The 20,727-nt window shown below is 36.1% G+C and overlaps 1 protein-coding gene across 4 annotated transcripts in view; it reads right to left on the reverse strand.

The window, feature by feature from the left end:
• Positions 1–2,176: 2,176 nt before the first annotated feature.
• The window catches only part of LOC114187892 (transcriptional adapter ADA2a-like), a 36,909-nt gene continuing 18,358 nt past the window's right edge, over positions 2,177–20,727 (reverse strand). For all 4 annotated transcript variants that reach the window (XM_028076293.1, XM_028076292.1, XM_028076291.1 and 1 more), the window contains 4 exons: positions 11,840–12,056; positions 4,184–4,394; positions 3,659–3,949; positions 2,177–2,518 (listed from right to left, as the gene is read on the reverse strand). In XM_028076293.1, the coding sequence (XP_027932094.1) occupies positions 2,327–2,518; positions 3,659–3,949; positions 4,184–4,394; positions 11,840–12,056 (911 nt within the window). In that variant the 3' untranslated portion in view covers positions 2,177–2,326. The remainder of the gene's footprint in view (positions 2,519–3,658; positions 3,950–4,183; positions 4,395–11,839; positions 12,057–20,727) is intronic.

Raw genomic sequence — 20,727 nt, forward strand, 5'->3', positions numbered from 1 at the left:
TGGGTTTAAAAAATAATATTCTATAAGGAGGGTACTTCAACGACTTAGAAAAAATAATAATTATTTCTAAAATAATGCTAACGTAAAAAATTAATATATTTTAGTCCTCCATAAAAAAAAAATCCCGAAAGATCAATAATATTCTGAGAGATACAACTCTGTTAATTAAGAGATATTTTTCTGTTATATAAAGTCACCGTATAAGATGCACATATATTGTTTAATATCCTTTTCTTTCTTTTATTATTGTAACTATAATTATGATGTGCTTTCTGGGCCTGACAAATAAACTCGCGCTCCATGAGTATTGTTCTAATATGTGTTTGTTTTGATAAGAAATTTTCGCATTGATTGAGTATGAGTATGGAGAATATCTGACTTTTTCAATTGGGTATGTAGATAGAGATGATGATATAGATGTACATATTTGTCTCATGAGTGTCCCCATACCTACCATAATACTTATCCCGCCATATCCCTGCATTAGTGTAGAAAGGGTATTTGACGACGGTTATTTTTACTATTTTGTCCCAAATTGAGGCCATATGATGGTCTTTTGGCACCGATTTTTTGAGAACCGAGGCATAAAAGCATTTTTTTTGCTTCGGATGTATGGTGAATCAAGGCATAAAAATTAGCAAGAATTGCAAAAATGTCATTGCGTATTATATGCTACGTTTCTTGGATAACCAAGACATATAAGGCGAGTTAAAAACACAAAACACAAATTTGCAATAGTATTGTCTCTGTTTATTTCTTCTAATTGTTTGACTTGTCATAAAATTCATTCGTATCTCGAAGATATTTTTCTTCCTAGCACAACATTTATGCAATTATATTCACCTTCAAATGATTTATTTCATTTAAATATTTTTTATTTCTCACATTTAAATATTTCTACTCTTTTTTAAAAATTATAATTCTTTTTTAAAAATTATAATGTTTAACACTATTATACCTACCCAACCTAATAGATGATGCTAAGCTATGGGGCCGAATTAGCCTCATTACAAAAAAAAAAAAAAGCAGCAAAATAATCTTAGATATACCTATCAAAGGAAATATTCACATATTAATGGTAGCTATGACAAATCTCGACAGTTTAATTAGGAATTGACATTCCTCAATACCAAATATTAAGGTATTTGCTATATCAAGTAAGGTGTCATTTTATTATTATTATTGCTTATTTGAGGTAAGTTATTATTTTACTGATATTGTTTGATACATTGCTTATTTTACCACATGGATCTGAGGCCCAAAAAGCTCTATAAATACATTTAGTATTGTTCAAGGAATACACACTCATTCACCTATGTTTCCACCCTCAAAAGCACTTCATCAAGGTCTATCAAAGCCATCAAGATCTTGCCACTTATCCAAGGCTCCCCTCAAGTTCTAAGTAAGAACATTTGGGACCCACCATGAGGCCCTAGTAAAACTTTGCCCTTGCCTTACACTTCTATGGTCACTGCTTTGAGCCAAGCTCAACTCTTGCATGAGATAATCCGATGACAACCCACAAGGTCAAACTCAAAATCTGATGCAATGAAAACTAGCAAGAGCACGAACGCCATGACAACGAGATTGTTGCAATGCAGACACAATAACAGGTCGGTCTCAAAATGTTGAACCAAAAGCTAGTTGATCTAAAGGGTGGAAGACCTCCCCTTAATCTCGTCTAGACTGGAGGACCCTTCTACCCATTGTATGCACCTAACACTCGACGTTCAACGATGAATCACCCTCTTGTAGGCGACACAATAGAGGTCGATCTTGGACACCTCGGAGAATACCCTGGGCGAGGGTTCGCACCACTCCTAGACGAGAAGAAGCCCGAAACCCCGACAAGAATCTCCTCGAACTTTCCTTGAAAATGTATAAGCTAACAACAATTGGTATATGATCATCCAAGCCATGTGATATATGTAGGATGAATTGGATGGAGAGGACCATATCTTTGATAAGTGTTTAATTTGAAACATGTAAATTGAGATCATATCTTAGTGCCAAAATAACTTGCAATTTAACATGGAATCATAATATAACTTTTATATTGATTGTCCTGTAGAATCGCTTTTATTAAATAAGAATTTAGCATTTAACTAGCTAGTATGATGGGTCTATCCTCATCAGGGTACGTAACGGGGAAATTGATCGCTAATGAACAGAGGACTTGACATCGGATGTGCTATCCACTAAAAAAATAGGCACAAAACTCTTACTAAAAGAATACATTTATTTTCCGCACATTTCATGGGTCAAGGAGAAAGGGAAGAAAGATGTACAAAAATAGCCAGCTTTATATTCATTACATTACGTTTGATTATGTTTGCAGAACTCCTTTTTTCACAAGCATGTCATAGACTCTATCAACCTTGCTTGGCTCTACCTTAAAGAGTTTATGTGCATCAGATTTCTTGGTCACACTTCCCTTCGAAATTTCTAAGGAAATGGTCTGCTTCATGTTGAGATAGTGTGACGGCAGTATTCTGATCTCATTGCAAAGTTTTATTTCCTGCACGTTAATCATTTTCAGAAAATCAATAAGATGGAACACTCCTTTCCGACATAGAATGACAAAGCCATCTACCTCATCCAATAGACTAGAGATGCGATGAGCCTAAGGAGGGTCCGACTGGCCCGTTGTACCCTTTTGGAGGTCTATACTAAGGGTGTTCCTTCCTGCACCTTTTTTTTTTCTTCGTGCACTCCAAAAAAGTTATAATTTCCAAACTACCTCTTATTAAAATTGCAATAAAAGTCACTACTCCTTATTTGTATTATTTTTCGGATTGGAAATTTAAAAAAATTTCCGAATTTGAAAAATGCTTTTTCAGAACACTCAATCGGAAATATATTTTAGTTGAATGTTCCAAAATATATTTTCGAATATGAAAATATCTTTTCGAACACCCAATCCAAATTGTGTTTTAAAATTGTATTATAGAATAGTTATTCCAGAAAAAAATATCTTCCAAAACACTCAATCCAAAATGTAAAATATTTTTCCAAAATGAATATTCTGAAAGATGTTTCTAAATTTGGAAATAATTTCCGGATTGGGTGTTCTGAAATCAAAAACCACACCCCAGCCTCTTCTAGCACCATTTTTCTTCTCCCCCAAAATTCCTTCTCCTCCACCGTTTTCACACGTTTTTCTTTATTTGCATCCCCAATAAAAAATGATGTCCAGGGTTAGATTATTAGTATGTGTCCATCATGACAATGGCATCTATTTGAAGTTTTTCGAATACGCACTTTGTCGCTTGTTGACATGTGTATTGAGGAAAGTGGGATGAGTCCAACAAAAACACCACCCACGAAAAAAATGAAAAAAATGGAAAAGCACGTTCCTCGAAGCTGGACCCTCCAAAAAGTTTTATGTTAACCTATAATTTTGATACCATTTTCATTCTTTATCAGAACTTTCTATACTCCTGATATTTTTCTCCATAATTTCCATCTAACAGATTTTAGAAAGTTCGTAATTTTAGTCAAATTCCTGGAAGATTAAAATTGTAAAATTTATAAAATATGAAAACTAAAATGATGAAAAAATAGAGAACAAAATAACATATAAAAAATTAAAAGGGATCAAAGTTACAGTTCAGTCAAAATTGTAAAAATAAAAGCCATAGAAAGAGAGAATTCTCACCGATTCAGATAGAAATTCAGCTCCTGCAAATCCACTAATATCCCATTCTTCTAGCGACTTTGTGATGGCTTGTATGGCGGAATCAGCAAATAGTGCTGCAGTCCCCTTTTGAAGACCCCGTGGGCTACTGTCAAGTTCTCCTTTGAGATTATTTGGCCTCTGTAATGTGTTGGCACTGGTTCCAATCTGACCACTTTCTTTACAGGAACTTGATTCAGCTTCCTTTGTCCTCTTTTGCTCGATAAAGCGATAACCATCACCAGCAGTTACACAGCCAGCAATTCGAGCTTCCTACATGATATTTCAAATAGAAATGTACAACACTTTTAGTCTTAAACCTAACAGACTTTGCTAAAATTAGTATAATTTGATCATGGCTATAGATAAAGTAAAATGATATCTATGCTTGTAAAAATGCTTTCATTCAAATTCATTTTTGGGATACAGCAATAGAAAAGAAAGTAACTACTATATCTATAGATAAAGGGTGGTGACATCATCATATTGTGTAAAAGAATGTAATACCTGTAAATCTTGTATTCTTCTGACAAGTCTGAGTTCTTCAATAATATTTTTTAGAAAATCCTGATGTTGTTCTTTTGAGTGAAACCGCATGAAGACCTTGTAATGCTGACATATTTGAAGCTCTTCAGGCAAGAGAGATTTCTCAAAAGGATCAGGATAAAGTAACTCCCTTTCAAGTACAAAATGCTTTCTTCGCTTCCGCTCATTTAACCTATACAAAGTATCATATACTTATGCAGGGTTGTTTAAAAACTGCAGTTCAGTTAAACCAAATCAATGTTTTCAGCAATCATATTTTATTAATTCCATATTTAGCATATTACAATTAAAGTGTAACAAAATTATTCCTAAATCATTCGGATCTAATTATATTTGTTGAATCATAGGAATTTGATTATATCCTTGATCTAATTACATTAAGTGTTTTTATTCTATATGAAGAGCTTGTGCTCTCCATGACAATGGAGAGATAAACCCATTTTTGTTAAGGTTAGATGTAACCACTAAACTCTTGTGTAATTGCAAATGTTTTGAATATATATATATATATATATATATATATATATATATATATATATATATATATATATATGATGTATTCATAGCAATAAAGATCATTCTATTATAACTTAATATTTTAGATGTGATAACTCAATCTATACTCTCATAGGCTTATACTACCTTAGGATTTTCGTCTCTTTTATTCTTAGATTAGTTTTTGCACATTTTAGGAAATTTAGGACCTAAATTTAAAATAGTGTAAAAGTTGAATTTTGATGCTGAAAATTGCATTCTAGCAGCTCTAACCTTTGCTGACTATATTGCTTATAACATTGTCCACAGATTTTCAATTGAGCTGAGGTTTGTTGTGTTGGATTCTAGACTCAAAGAGCTTTAATTCGAGTAATAGAACATAATTTTTGGAGCTCTGGTCTAGTTGCAGTTCACGTTGGAAGTTGGAGGCAGTTGGAAGGGACAAAGACAACTTAAGCTTTTCTTTGAAAGCTGGTGCAATTAGCAAAGTTGGTGCAATTAGTAAAATTGGGCTACACAAGGGATAACCCAAGGAGGCTGAGCTAGGGCAGTGCACTCATACCAAGTCAGCAGACAAAACAGAATCACAATCCTCAATTTGCAGTAGTAGCATACACTCGCACAAGAAGAAAAAAAAGCTCGTATCAGCACTTTTTGGTACTTATAAAGTCTGCTGTTTTTGTTGGAAGCACCGGTTGTATTGAGGGATAGAGGATAAAGAAAAGAGTTTTTCTAGGGAGTATTGTATTTTCAGAACGTTAGAACGGACAGTGTCGGTGCTGTGTTTTTCAAGAGCTCCATGGTGTTTTTCAAGGGCTATCAATGTACTTAAGTTGATTTTTTTGGTTAGATTGAAGTTTTTTAAGAAAACTCTCATATGTTAATGTTTTTCTTGGTTTAATATTGAATGTATGTTCATTTTAGCTCAATGTTTAACTTGTTACTCTAAGATTATGCAAATTGAAAATCTTCATTAATGTTCTCATTTATGTGATGTTTATTCTTCTAGTGGCTTGTGTTCCATTTCAGCTTGTTACTAATTCTGTCCATATGAAGTCGATGTTGCATCTTTTAGACCCGCTGTCCACTTTGTTTCTTAGATAACCAGAAGAGAAGAGAGAAGAAGAGAAATGAACATAATGATTTTATTGAGAATGAAAAAACTATTTTGTATCGTGTACTCTTAGAGTATTTATAGGTAAGTGGTTCTGTAACCACACCTTTACATCTGTCAACAAATCTAAACATATTACAGTATAAAACATATAGCTGTACAAAATATAGTGTTTTATTCTAATTCTCTAATAGTCCCCCTCAAACTTAAGTTGAAGATTTTTCAACAGAAAAATGCTTCACATTAAGTTTGGTGCGAAGAACAGCAAAGCGTGTAGAAGATAGGGCCTTCGTGAACACATCAGCCCACTGATCAAGAGCTGGAACATGAGAAACAATCAATTGTTGAGCTAGGATCTTCTCTCGGACGAAAAAAAACATCAATCTCCATGTGTTTAATTAGATTGTGAAAAACAGGATTGTTTGCTATAGCCACTACACTATGATTGTCACATAATAGTTGAGCTAGGATCTTCCGCCGTCGTTCGCCGCCGTCACCGTCACTAGAGCTCCAGTTTCGATCGACGACCACACAGTTGTTATCGTCTCAGCCAGGCGACTCATACGCTTTTGGTTTCATGGTAATCAGAGGTCCCACACGTTGCCCAACTGTTTATGCCGTCGTCCGCTACCGCCGTGAGTGGCGGCACGTGCGACATTGTTTCTGACGCCAATCACCATCGCTGCAGTCGCCTTATACTCGGCTTTCCAAATCTGGGCTTCGTGTTTCCATTGGCGCACTTTCAATTTTTAGGGTTTCTCTCTCCTTCATTGCGTCTTCCGCTGCTGCTTCATCCACTTCCGTCGCCTCCATGTTTGATTCGTCCTTTTTTCCTCCAAATGTCAATGTGCACTTGCCCATTGATAAGTTAGATGGCAAGAATTATTCAACTTGGGCGTCCGACGTTAAATTTTGGCTTGAGAGTCAGGGGTATCTTGATCATCTTACCCTCAAAGTGACTGATGTTGATCCCACTGAGTTTCCTCGTTGGAAGAGAATTGATGCTCACTTATGCATGGTTCTCAAGAATATGATTCACGGTTCTTTGAAACCACTGTTTTGTGCCTACGACACAATTTATGAAGTCTGGGAACAGGCGAAATTAATGTACACCAATCACACTCAGCGTCTATATGGTGTTTGTCACAACCTGCTTAATGTTGTTGCTTTTCGTACTCAGGAACCTGTGGCAGATTATGTGAGTAAGGTGAGTGATCTTTTTCATGAATTTAATGAATATTACCTCTTGCCTCTACTCCTGTTGAAGAAATTGAGCAACGATCACGGTTCATGGTTGTGATATTACACGGATTTACTGAAAAATATTCCCATGTCCGTGATCAGATTTTGGTTCTACTATTTTACTCAATTTTACCTCTACTTGTTCCACCCTTTTGCATGTGCCTTGTTAACCTTCCGTTGTTCCACCTGTCCATGCCAATGATTCCTCTGTTTTGGTATCTCAACGTGATGATCGCCACCGCTCACGGAAGCCAGAAAAAGGCGTCACAAGTGTGACCATTGCGGCAAGTTCAGCCACAAAATCCATCAATGTTATGCCTTACATGATCCTCCTCCTTGACCTGCTGTTGTTGCTCACACTAATCCTCCGTCACAACCATCTACTACAGATCCTCCTTCATTTGTTTCCGCACACGACAAATATGCTATCATCAATGAATTTCTCAAATGGAGTGAGGATCGTAAGCTTTCTAGTTCCACGACTTCTGTTGCCCACACAGGTACATCTTTTGCTAGTCTGACTAAATCTTCGTCTGTTTGTTCTTGGGCGTTCGACTCAGGTGCCACTGATCACATTACTGGTAACAAATCTCTATTTTCCTCTTTGTCCTCTTCGGATAATTTACCCTCTGTTACAATGGCTAATGGGTCTCGTGTTTTAGCTCATGGTGTTGGGACTATCGATCTTTTTCCTTTTTTATCCATTGATAATGTTCTTTATGTCCTTGGGTTTCCTTTTAACTTATTATCTCTTGATTTTTACTCAATCTTCTGTTTGTTTACAGGATAGGGGTTCGAGAAAGATGATTGGCACTGGATGTGAGTCTCATGGTCTTTATCATCTCCGCCATTCTTCTTCTTCATGCTCAGTTAGGCCATCCTAGTCTTGCCAAGTTGCAACAACTTGTTCCTGGCTTGTCCAAATTGTCCAAGTTAGTGTGTGAGTCGTGTCAGTTAGGCAAGCATAGTCGTAGTTCCTTTTCTCGTAGTGTCGCACACAGTGCTTCGTCACCTTTTGCTTTAGTTCACTCTGACATTTGGGGACCTAGTTGTGTTGCATCTAGTCTAGGTTTTCAATACTTTGTTACTTCTATTGATGATTATTCACGGTGTACTTGGTTATTTTTAATGAAGAGTTGTTCTGAATTACTTCATATCTTTCAATTTTCTTTTAATGAAATTCAAACTCAATTTGGTGTTCCTATTCAAATTTTGCGAAGTGATAATGATCGTGAATATCATTCCAATTTTGTTAAACAATTTATGGCTTCGCGTGACATTTTGCATCAAACTTGTGCATATACACCTCAACAAAATGGGGTGGCTGAACGGAAAAATAGACATCTTATTGAAATCGCTCGCACTCTTTTAATTCATGGTGAGGTTCCTCAGTCTTTTTGGGGAGATGCTATTCTTACTATCTGTTATCTTATTAATAGCATACCTTCTTCAGTTTTAAATAATAAAATATCTCGTTCCACTTAATTTCCTCATGAACCTCTTCATCCCTTATCTCTCAAGGTTTTTGGGTCTACATGTTTTGTGCACAATTTTAATCCTGTGCTTGATAAATTGTCTCCTCGATCACACAAATGTCTTTTTTTAAGGTTTCCGCGATCCATAAAAGGATACAAGTGTTTTTCTCCTTCTCTAACCGCTATATTGTTTGAGCAGATGTCACCTTCAATGAGTCTTTTACTGAAAAAGTTCTTCTCATTCCATTGAGTCTCCATCTAATAACGTCAATTTTCATAGTCCTATCAATATTTCTATGATCTGTGATCTTCCAAGTGTGCCTTGTACACTGTCGATTTCTGCTCCACCACTTCTTCAAGTTTATAGTCGCTGTCATCGCCCTCAACAACCAACGAGTGACTTGCCACAAGTGCCAACTACTGTGTCTCCTCCGGATTCGACAACGGAGTCTCCCCTTCCACCGAGCAACCTTCCAATTGCCCTCAGAAAAGGTATTCATTCTACACGTAATCCCTCTCCTCATTATATTGCTTTAAGTTACCATAGATTGTCTTCACCTTCTTATTCCTGTCTTTCGTTTATTTCTTCTATGACCATTCAAAAATTTGTTTGTGATGCCTTAGCCCATCCTGGTTGGCGTCAGGCCATGCTCGATGAACTGAGTGCTCTTCATAATAGTGGAACTTGGGAACTTGTCCCATTACTGTTTGGGAAATTTGATGTTGGTTATAGGTGGGTTTTTGCTATTAAATTTGATTATCTCAAAGCACGTCTTGTGGCCAAAGGTTACATCCAAATATTTGGGTTGGATTATGGTGATACTTTTTCTCTAGTGTCGAAGATGGCTTTTGTTTGTTTACTACGGCTCTTCAAAAGTGGCCTCTTTATCAACTAGATGTTAAAAACGCATTCCTTAATGGCGATTTGCAAAAAGAGATTTATATGGAGCAACCTCTTGGATTTGTTGCTCAGGGGGAGTCTTCTAGGTTGGTATGTCGTCTTCGCAAATCTTTATATGGCCTAAAAGAGTGTCCAAGGGCTTGTGTTGGAAAATTTAGCAATGTTGTTCAACAATTTGATATGATTAGGTGTGAGGTAGATTATTCAGTTTTTTATCTTCACTCAACTGTTGGATGTGTCTACTTAATCGTGTATGTTGATGACATCATTCTTACCGGTAATGATAACCATGGCATCTCTCAAATGAAACATCTTTGTGATTATTTTCAGACCAACGATCTTGGAAAACTTAGATATTTCTTGGGTATTGAGGTGACTTAATCCGACAAAGATGGTATTGTTATTTCTCATACGAAGTATGCACTGGATATTTTGGAAGCAACTGGGTTGATGAATTCAAAATCTGTTGACATACCCATGAATCGCAATACTAAACTTCTACCAAATCAAGGAAAGCCTATGTCAGATCCCGGACAATATAGAAGATTAGTTGGAAAATTGAATTATCTTACAGTTACTACTCCTGACATTTCCTTTGCAGTCAGTGTGGTAAGCCAATTTCGTAATTCTTCGTGCGAAGATCATTGAAATGCAGTCATTCGTATACTGAAGTACATTAAAGAATCTCCTGGAAAAGGGTTGTTATATGGTTCCAATAATCATACAAGAGTTGTTTGTTATTTAGATGCTGATTGGGCAGGATCTCCTTCTGATAGAAGGTCTACATTCGGATATCGTGTCTCCATTGGAGGTAACTTGATCTATTGGGAAAGCAAGAAATAAAGTGTTGTGGCAAGGTCTAATGCAGAAGCAGAATATAGAGCCATGGCTTCAGCCACTTGTGAACTTGTTTGGCTTAAGGAGTTGCTCAAAATGGTAATCAAATTACACTCATATGTGACAATCAAATTGCTCTTCATATTAGTTCAAATCTTGTCTTTCATGAGAGGACTAAACACATTGAGATTTACTGTCATTTCATTCAAGAAAAGATTATGTCTGGAGACATCAAGACTGAATTTGTTAACTCAAGTTATCAGTTAGCAGATATTTTTACTAAGTCTTTACAAGAACCGAGAATTGATTATATTTGTAACAAACTTAGTACATACGATTTGTATGCACCAGCTTGAGGGGAGTGTTAAGATATCATTAATATCTTATTTTCTATTTCTATTGTGATTCTTCTTCATATGTATTTTGGGCTTAGCCCATATTTTCTTTATTATAAATACAGCCCCTATGTGTATTTTTTACACAAGAGAGATTAATCTCAAACCCTATTTTCTCTATATTATATAAGGACAATGTCTTCCTTCTATCCGTCTGTTCCTTTTCCTTCTAGTCTTCTTAGTCGGGTGTATGGATGTGTTGCATTTGTCCATATTCATAGTCCTAGATCCTAGAGTTTTTAAATATGTTAAATATAGTGAAAAACTATGTATGGGATTATCATGTTAAGAAACGGACTTTAAGTCTAATTTAATCTCATAAAATCAACTTTTAAGGTGAGCTTTGCATCTCTTATATATTGTAAATTAGCTTTATCTCTAGTCAATTTGTGACTTCCAACACACCTCTCACACACTGATGCATATACATCTTAGAATGTAGGACTAAACATTAATAGGTGATCTAATAGCGGCCCGATAATGGGAACAATTGACCCAACAAACATCAAACTTTTCTACAATAGTGAAAACTAGGTACATGGTTGATTCTTCTTGTGTAGCAAAAACACATAGGGTAATATATTTATAATAATGAAAATATGGACTAAGCCCATGTAGACATAATATTGTAACTAACATAAGATATTGTAACTAACAATATCTAACATCTTGAAAATAGAACTTGTTAATTATTATCTTTGCAATCATTTTTGCTAAAAATAAATCAATGCACATTCAGGAAATTTCCTAAGTGAGATGAGATTTCATTCATATTCCTAAAAACGAATAACTAAGCAAGAAATAGATAAAGTAGAAACCAATGAAGATGCAATATTCAACTCATGATTAGGTAATCTTGAGGTAAAGATTAGACACTATTTTGGATGCTAAACAATCTTCAAATTTGCACAAATAGAATTATGTCACGATCCTCTTTATAAACAAATAGTTTTATTCTAATAGAAAAGAAAGTAAAATATAGGAATAATTTAATAATTACATAGAATTGACAATTAGAATTTCTTCCAAGAGAATTTCAAAGACAATGGGACAGTTTAAGAATAATTTAATAAAACCTACATGGTTTTGCTTTATACAAAAAGGTGAGAAGTTTTCTTTCTTTGGAAAAAAAAAAAAACAGTAGGTACTCGGACGTACCTTTTCGAATAGATATGGAGCACGTGAAGTTTCATTTGATGTTCAGCTTCGGTATCAGTGTTCTTAAATTCCATATCAGCCAACACTTGCTCAGCATCATTGTCGTATTCAACATCAAATTCCTCTCTCTTAAAACTGTATCCACTCAACTCTGTGATAGAAAGCATGTCTTCCCCTGATAATTTAGGTTTCTTCTCTCCAATGCTCCGAGACTCTCCTAAATAAAATACTTTCCACATATTAATGAAAAATTATATTTCTTAATTTCCCATCTGAGCAAGAAGCTGACAACACAAACTATTTCTTTGAAACTATGAAACATTTACATATCATATGTCATAAGTACTTGAAGTATGTAGGTTAAGATGTATTCATGGATTACTATTAGTTGGCTTCGTATTGAAAATGCCTATGTCAAAAAGAACATTGGTGAGAGATTAGATCCAAACAGAATTTGGTTAATACAATATCTGTCACAAACAGTTAATTGAGTAACACCAGTAATACGTTATACACAGAATACATAGTCACATGCATATCATTTGTTATGCATTAAATAGTTCTCAATTTACTAGTGATAAAATTGTGATTGTTATTGTATTTTTTGTCATATCATAATTGAATTTGGTATATGTTTGAAATACGGGTGTGTATTGCACATTTACTCTACATGGATTTATTGGAAATAAACATAGATTTGTTTGTAAGAAATCCCAAAATTTAAGGGACTGGGATTAAGAGTTTATTTGGTAGATTTGCTCCAAGATTTAGAGTCTTTATGTTTGGAGATTTATTTCCTTTATTTCAGGAGGATTTCGTTTTTCCTTTGAAAACCAATGTATTGTTTACGTTTTAGACCACGAAAAGTAATTCCATAATTATTGCTTACTGCCTACACAATTTTTCACAAGGAGTGTTAAAAGCGTGATTGTTCTTGTATTGTACAGCTTTCATATACCTAGCCTTAGGGTTAAGCGTTCTAGGATCTAACTTTCCTTTTTGTTGTACTCTTTTATTTTCAACACACAGACAACATACATATATATAAATACAATATACATCAACTGAACAAAACTACTCACTGATTTTTTTATCATATCTAAATTCAAGTACTAGCAATGCAAATTGTATCATTCAATGTGGTTGTCTACGCATGTAACCGGGTGTCAATTATCAAGGTATTTAATCCTCCAAGTCTATACAATAGATAGACCAAGTGGTTAATTAAAGGAGTGAGATGAGCCGCAAGACACTAGAACATACTAGAGATAATCTATTGATGCAACACTAACAAACTCTTCGTAGACAAACCCATACACCTACCTAACCAAACCCCATATTTCGTTGGAGATCCCATATCAACTAGGAATAAAGTCAGATTATAATATATAAGTGAGGACAAATTTCATCTTACAATCCGATTTTGAAGAGTTGAGTTACACATAATCCCACTTACTAAAATGGAAACAGAGTCATTCAAAACTTATGGTAGTCAAATTCTTCAGGGCTGTTATGCAACCATATTGGCCTTGTTAGAATATAATTAGCGGTTATAAATTTCTAGGAAATCAACCGTTAAATAATCTCGTAAATTAAAGTGATTGATTCTATATTATTATGAGCCTTTATTTGATTCTATTCAATAGTATAAATACATATTGTATGGTTTGCATTATTGGCCTTTTTTTTTTTCAGGTCAACAGTACCCACAGCCACTGTGTGCCCCTTTGCTCTTTCACCGAGCTCTTTTTCCTCTGGTGCCCTGCTGCTGCGATTAAGAACGTCTTCCTTCGGCAACCACCACGCTTTGTTCTTTGTTCCGATCTGCCACTACACGTGCGGCCTCTTCTCGACGTGTCCGTCTCATGTGCATGTCTCTGCTTGTTTTTTTTTCTCACTGTTGTGGCACAACCCACTTGCCGGCACACCCTCTACCTTCTTCCACACACCCAGGTGGCCCGTTTTTAGCCCATTTCAGGTACTTTTCTCATGGCTTTCGAAAGCTCACAATCAAGTACCCCATCTACAGTTACTTTTACCAATGTTCCGATGATTCCATGTGAAAAATTGATCAGGACGAGCAACTATGGCTCTTGGGCTACTGCTGTCCACCTATGGTTTCAAGGTCAAGGTCGTGCCGACCACTTGACCAAACAGGCAAAAGACATTCCAAGTAATTATTGTTAGATTTTCTTTGATATTATTAAGATATTGATAACCACAATATCAAACAATATCTTCTATTTAATCTTTTTATTTTCAGTTACTCTTTTTACTTGTACCTCTCTCTATTATAAATAGATTATCCTATGTGTGGTTTATACACAAGGGAGATTAATCTCAATCCCTAATTTCTTTATTCTCAACATGGTATCTAGAGCTTAAGGTTTTTTTTTTTTTGCTACTGCTGCCTCTGCCTCTGCCGCCACCGCCGCTGCTGCCACCAGAGCCGTCGGCGCCACTGTCGATGCCGCCCGTCGGAGACGTCACCGGAGATGCTGCCAGAGCCGCCGTCGGAGCCGCCACCACCGTCACCGTCGAGTCGTCATCGTCGGAGTGTTAGTTCCGACCGGCGACCATAAAGTTCTAATCGTCCCTCACGCGCCATTCGAAGTCGCGTCTCTTCCAGTTCCTCCATGGCGTCTTCCGCTGCCTCTTTCAGTTCTGAAATCTCTTCTGTTTCATCCGATATACTTGTTATGTTCAACAAATTTCTCAAATGGTATAAGGATCAACAGTTTTCTAGTTCCACTACATCTGTTGCTCACACAGGTACATCTATTGTTGGTCTGACTCAATCTTCTTCTCCTGGTCCTTGGGTTTTTGATTTAGGAGCCACTGATCATATTACTGGTAACAAATCTTTATTCTCTTCTTTATCCTCTACTAATCCTTTACCTTCTGTTACACTGGATGATGGTTCTAAAGTCTCATCTCATGGTGTTGGCACTGTTAAACTTTTTCCTTCTTTAACCATTGATAATGTTCTTTATGTCCCTAGGTCTCCTTTTAACCTCTTGTCCATCAGTCGCCTAACTCGTTCTCTTGATTGTGTTGTTTCTTTTACCAACAATTCTGTCTGTTTACAGGACCGGAGTTCGAAACAGGTGATTGGTACAGGATATGAGTCTCATGGTCTTTATCATCTCCGTCCCTCTACACACGTTGGTGCAGTTATGGAGTCTCCCTCTCTTATTCATGCTCAATTAGGTCATCCAAGCCTTGCCAAGTTACAACAGCTTGTCCCTGCCTTGTCCAAGTTGTCTTGTTTGGATTGTGAGTCGTGTCAATTAGGCAAGCATACTCGTACTTCTTTTCCTCGTAGTGTCACATGTGATGCTTCGTCCCCTTTTGCCTTGGTTCACTCTGACATTTGGGGTCCTAGCCGTGATACTTTAGGTTTTCAATACTTTGTTACTTTCATTGATGATTATTCCAGATGCACTTGGTTATTTTTAATGAAACATCGTTCAGAATTATTTCATATCTTTCAATCTTTTTTTAATGAAATTAAAACTCAGTTCGGTGTTTCTATTAGAGTTTTGCGTAGTGATAATGGTCGTGAATATCTTTCTCATTCTTTCAAACAATTTATGGCTTCTCACGGCATTCTGCATCAATCTTCTTGTGCTTATACCCCTCAACAAAATGGTGTCGCTGAACGTAAAAATAGACATCTTATGGAAACCACTCGCACTCTTTTAATTCATGGCGAGGTTCCTGAACATTTCTGGGGTGATGTCATTCTTACTGCCTGTTATCTCATTAATCGTATGCCTTCTTCGGTTTTAAAGAATAACATACCTCATTCCATTTTATTCCCTCATGAACCTCTTCATCCCTTACCTTTAAGAGTTTTCGAGTCTACATGTTTTCTTCATAATTTTAGTTCTGGTCTTGACAAGCTTTCTCCTAGATCACATAAGTGTGTTTTCTTAGGGTTCACAAGATCACAAAGAGGATACAAATGTTTTTCTCCTTTTCTTAACCGTTATTTTGTGTCTGTAGATGTGACCTTTAATGAGTTCTCCCTTTATTTTAAGAGTCAATCTTCACCTCTGACTCCATCCAATCCTGACAACTCTTCTAATACCTTTAATGTTCCTATTGTTTGTGACCCTCTTACCGTGTCTTCTACACCCTCGGTTCCTGCTCCACAGGCACCTGCTCCTCCAAAGCCTCTTCAGGTTTATAGTCGCCGTATTCGATCACAACCACCACCATGTGACTCCACTCCAGTGCCAACTACTCTGTCTCCTCCGGCTCTGACACCTAAGTCTGACCTTCCCATTGCCCTCCGAAAAGGTATGCGTTCTACCCGTAATCCCTCTCCCCATTATATTGCTTTGAGTTATCATCGATTGTCATTACTTTTTTATACATGTCTTTCCTCTCTTTCTTCTGTGACCATTCCAAAAACTGTTTGTGACGCTTTAGCCCATCCTGGTTGGCGTCAGGCCATGACAGATGAATTAAGTGCTCTTCATAACAGTAGAACTTGGGAACTGGTCCCGGTGCCATCTGGGAAATCTGTTGTTGGTTGCAAGTGGGTGTTTGCTATCAAAGTTGGACCTGATGGTACTATTGATCGCCTCAAAGCTCGTCTTGTGGCCAAAGGTTATACTCAAATTTTTGGATTAGATTATAAGATACTTTTTCTCCCGTGGCAAAAATGGTTTTTGTTCGTTTATTTATCGCCATGGCTGCTCTTCAACAATGGCCTCTTTATCAACTAGATGTTAAAAATGCTTTCCTCAATGGTGATTTGCAAGAAGAAATCTATATGGAGCAACCTCCTGGATTTGTTGCTCAGGGGGAGTCTTCTGGGATGGTATGTCGTCTTCGCAAATCCTATATGGCCTAAAACAATCTCCTAGGACTTGGTTTGGAAAGTTTAGCAATGTTGTTCAGCAATTTGGTATGACTCGGTTTGAAGCAGATCATTTTGTCTTTTATCAACACTCGAGTGTTGGATGTGTTTACTAGATAGTATATGTTGATGACATCGTTCTTATAGGGAGTAACAACCATGACATATCTCAGTTGAAACAACATATTTGTCACCATTTTCAGACCAAAGATCTTGGCAAACTCAGATATTTATTGGGTATTGAGGTGGCACAGTCTAATGATGGAATTGTTATATCTCAAAGAAAGTATGCCATGGATATTCTGGAGGAATTCCAATGATCTTCGCATGGAGAATTAAGAAATTGGCTTACCACACTGAGTGCAAAGGAAATGTCAGGACGAGTAACAGTAAGATAATTCAATTTCCCAACCAATCTTCTATACTGCTTAGGATCAGATATAGGCTCCCCTTGATTTGGTAGAAGTTTAGTACCATTTTCAGACCAAAGATCTTGGCAAACTCATATTTCTTGGGTATTGAGGTGGCACAGTCTAATGATGGTATTGTTATATCTCAGAGAAAGTATGCCATGGATATTCTGGAGGAAACTGGGTTGATGAGTTCAAAGTCTGTTGATATACCCATGGATCCCAATACTAAACTTCTACCAAATCAGGGGGAGCCTATATTTGATCCTGAGCAATATAGAAGATTAGTTGGGAAATTGAATTATCTTACCGTTACTCGTCCTAACATTTCCTTTGCAGTCAGTGTGGTAAGCCAATTTCTTAATTCCTCATGTGAAGATCATTGGAATGCAGTCATTCATATCTTGACGTATATTAAAAGATCTCCTGGAAAAGGATTGTTATATGGTTCTAATAACCATACAAGAGTTGTTTGCTATTCAGATGCTAATTGGGCAGGATCTCCTTCTGATAGAAGATCTACATCTGGGTATTGTGTCTCCATTGGTGGTAACTTGATCTCGTGGAAAAGTAAGAAACAGAGTGTCGTAGCAAGATCTAGGGCAGAAGTAGAATATAGAGTTATGGCCTCAGCTGCCTGTGAACTTGTTTGGCTCAAGCAATTGCTTCAAGAGTTACAATTTGGAGATGTTATGCAAATGACACTTGTGTGTGACAATCAGGCTGCTCTTCATATTAGCTCTAATTCTGTCTTTCATGAGAGGACCAAACACATTGAGATTGATTGTCATTTCGTTCGGGAAAAGGTTATGTCTGGAGACATCAAGACTGAGTTTGTTAACTCAAGTGATCAGTTAGCAGATATTTTTACTAAATCTTTACGGGGGCCTAGAATTGATTATATTTGTAACAAGCTTGGCACATACGATTTGTATGCTCCAGCTTGAGGGGGAGGTGTTAGATATTCTTTGATATTATTAAGATATTGTTAGATATTGATAACCACAATATAAAACAATATCTTCTATTTAATCTTTTTATTTTCAGTTACTCTTTTTACTTGTACCTCTCTCTATTATAAATAGATTATCCTATGTGTGGTTTATACACAAGGGAGATTAATCTCAATCCCTAATTTCTTTATTCTCAACAATTATCAAGCCCAATGGATACAAATTGATGCATCCTTGTGTAGCATTCTTTGGTTCTGAATACCACGCTTTTACTACCTGTTATGATGTTTGGAACAAAGCCAAGAGAGTATACTCCAATGATGTTCATTGCCTTTACAATGTTGTCTCCAACCTTATCATTGTGAAGCTTGAAAATAATGATATACAGACATATCTTGGTGAGCTCGATCACTTAATTGCTGATTTTGAATTGCTCATGCCTTTCACTAATGATGCAGTCAAACATGCTGAACAACGTGGCAAGTTTTTATGGTTCTTGCACTAGTTGGACTTCCTACTGAGTTTGATTCTATCTTCAATCAAATCTTATCTGGCACGGTTGTTCCATCTTATGACACCGTTAGTGAATAGTTACTTCGCCTCTCAGTTCGTCACATGTTTGGTCATTCTCCCGTACCTCCAACCAATTCCTCTGCTTTTTACTCCCAATCTTCCTACTAGGGTGGGCGAGGACATCCTCACTGCAATTTTTGTCAACGATATGGCCATACTGAGGCAGAATGTCGTACAAAGGCACGACTGTTAGTATTATAGTGCTTGATTTAGTCCCACATCGCTTAAAATTGTGAGATGTGGTTCTCTATTTTACTATATAAGAGACCCTATGTAATGTTTGAGATACACCAGAAATAAAAATACTCCCTAGTGTAGTCGTGGACCTAGGCATACACATTGTAAGCCGAACCACGTTAAATTCTTGTGTCATTTATTTTTCTCTCCTTATTCTTTCCTTTATTGCCTTGTTCCTAACAATTGGTATCAAGAGCCATTTTTTTTAATATGCTTTGTGGTTGCAGCATTGTTTGATCTTCCACATCAGAAAAGATTTGGTTTCTTTTTCTTCTTCGGAATCTTAGTTTAGAGAAGTAGTGGGAGCTTTGGTCAAAAGCAGCATGAGCTTTCGTCAAAAGAAGCAAGAGCAATGTCATTGGAAGAAGGGAAGGTGAGGATTGAGAAGTTTGATGGCAGTGACTTCGGGTTCTGGAAGATGCAGATAGAGGACTACCTGTATCAGAAGAAGTTGTATCTACCCTTAATAGGGCAGAATGGCGTAGCCAAAATGGGATTTGTTAGATCGGCAGACACTCAGTGTGATCCGGTTGACATTAGCCAAAAATGTTGCGTTCAACATCATGAACGAGAACACAACCGTAGATTTGATGAAGGCGTTGTCAAATATGTATGAGAAGTCATCTGCAACCAATAAAGTGTATTTGATTCGCAGACTAGTCAACCTAAGAATGGGTGAAGGTAACTCGATTACTAATCATATTAGTGAATTTAATACAGTTATTGCACGGTTGACATCGGTGCAGATAACATTTGATGATGAGGTGAAAGCATTAATTTTATTATTATCTCTTCCGGAAAGTTGGAGTGCAACTGTTACAGCAGTTAGTAATTCTGCAAGTAATAATAAGTTGAAGCTTGATAACATCCGTGACTTGATCTTAAGCGAAGATGTTCGCAGGAAAAGTTCAAGGGAATCTTTCAATTCTAGTTTTGGTTCAACATTGAGTACTGAAACTAGAGGAAGAAGTAGCTAGAAAGGTCGTAATCAAGGCCGAGGCAGATCAAAGTACAGAGGGAGATCACAACCAAAATTCTGGAAAGATATTACTTGTTGAAATTGTTAGAAAAGGGGTTACTTTACAAATCAATGTAGGGCTCCAAGGAAGCACAACAATAAGAAACAAGATGATGATCAATCAGCAAATGCAACAACTGATGAAATTAAAGATTCACTATTAGGTTAAAATACTCCGTTGGTCTTCGTTTTTGTAGCAAAATCTCAATTTGGTCCTCGTATTTTTATTAGTCTCAATTAGGTCCTCATTTTTGTAAATTAGTATCAATTAGGTCCTTTCCGTTAGTAGAGAACTAACACCGTTAAGTAGGTGCCACGTGTCAGCTTCTCATTTTTTTGAATTTTTTTGAATTTTTTTTATTTTTTTTTATTTTTTTAAAATTTTTTTAAAAATTTTTTAAAAAATATTTATGCCACGTGTCACTTCTGTAATGTGTCACGTGTCAATCTAATATGGTGACACGTGTCAAATTAATGTATGAAACTCAATTTGGTCCTCATATTTGTTAATTTGATTTGATTTCAGTCCCAAATTTTTTTAAAATAATTTTAATTTCATATGCTCCAAATTTAGAACAAATTTTATTTTTTTATAAATGTAATGATGATACTTTTATTACAAGTGATATTTCTATTACATATTTTTAACAACATTTAATTTATTTAAATTTATATTTTACATTAAACTTTATTTAAATTTTATTTTAAAATTATAAATATATAAATTAATAAATTTATATTCGAAATATTTGTATAATATTCAATATCAACAATATTTTAGAGTTGGCTTAAAAATAACAATTTTATAAATTCAAATTTAAAATTTT

This window comes from Vigna unguiculata, chromosome 6 (assembly GCF_004118075.2).
Source record: "Vigna unguiculata cultivar IT97K-499-35 chromosome 6, ASM411807v1, whole genome shotgun sequence".
Classification (NCBI taxonomy): domain Eukaryota; kingdom Viridiplantae; phylum Streptophyta; class Magnoliopsida; order Fabales; family Fabaceae; genus Vigna; species Vigna unguiculata.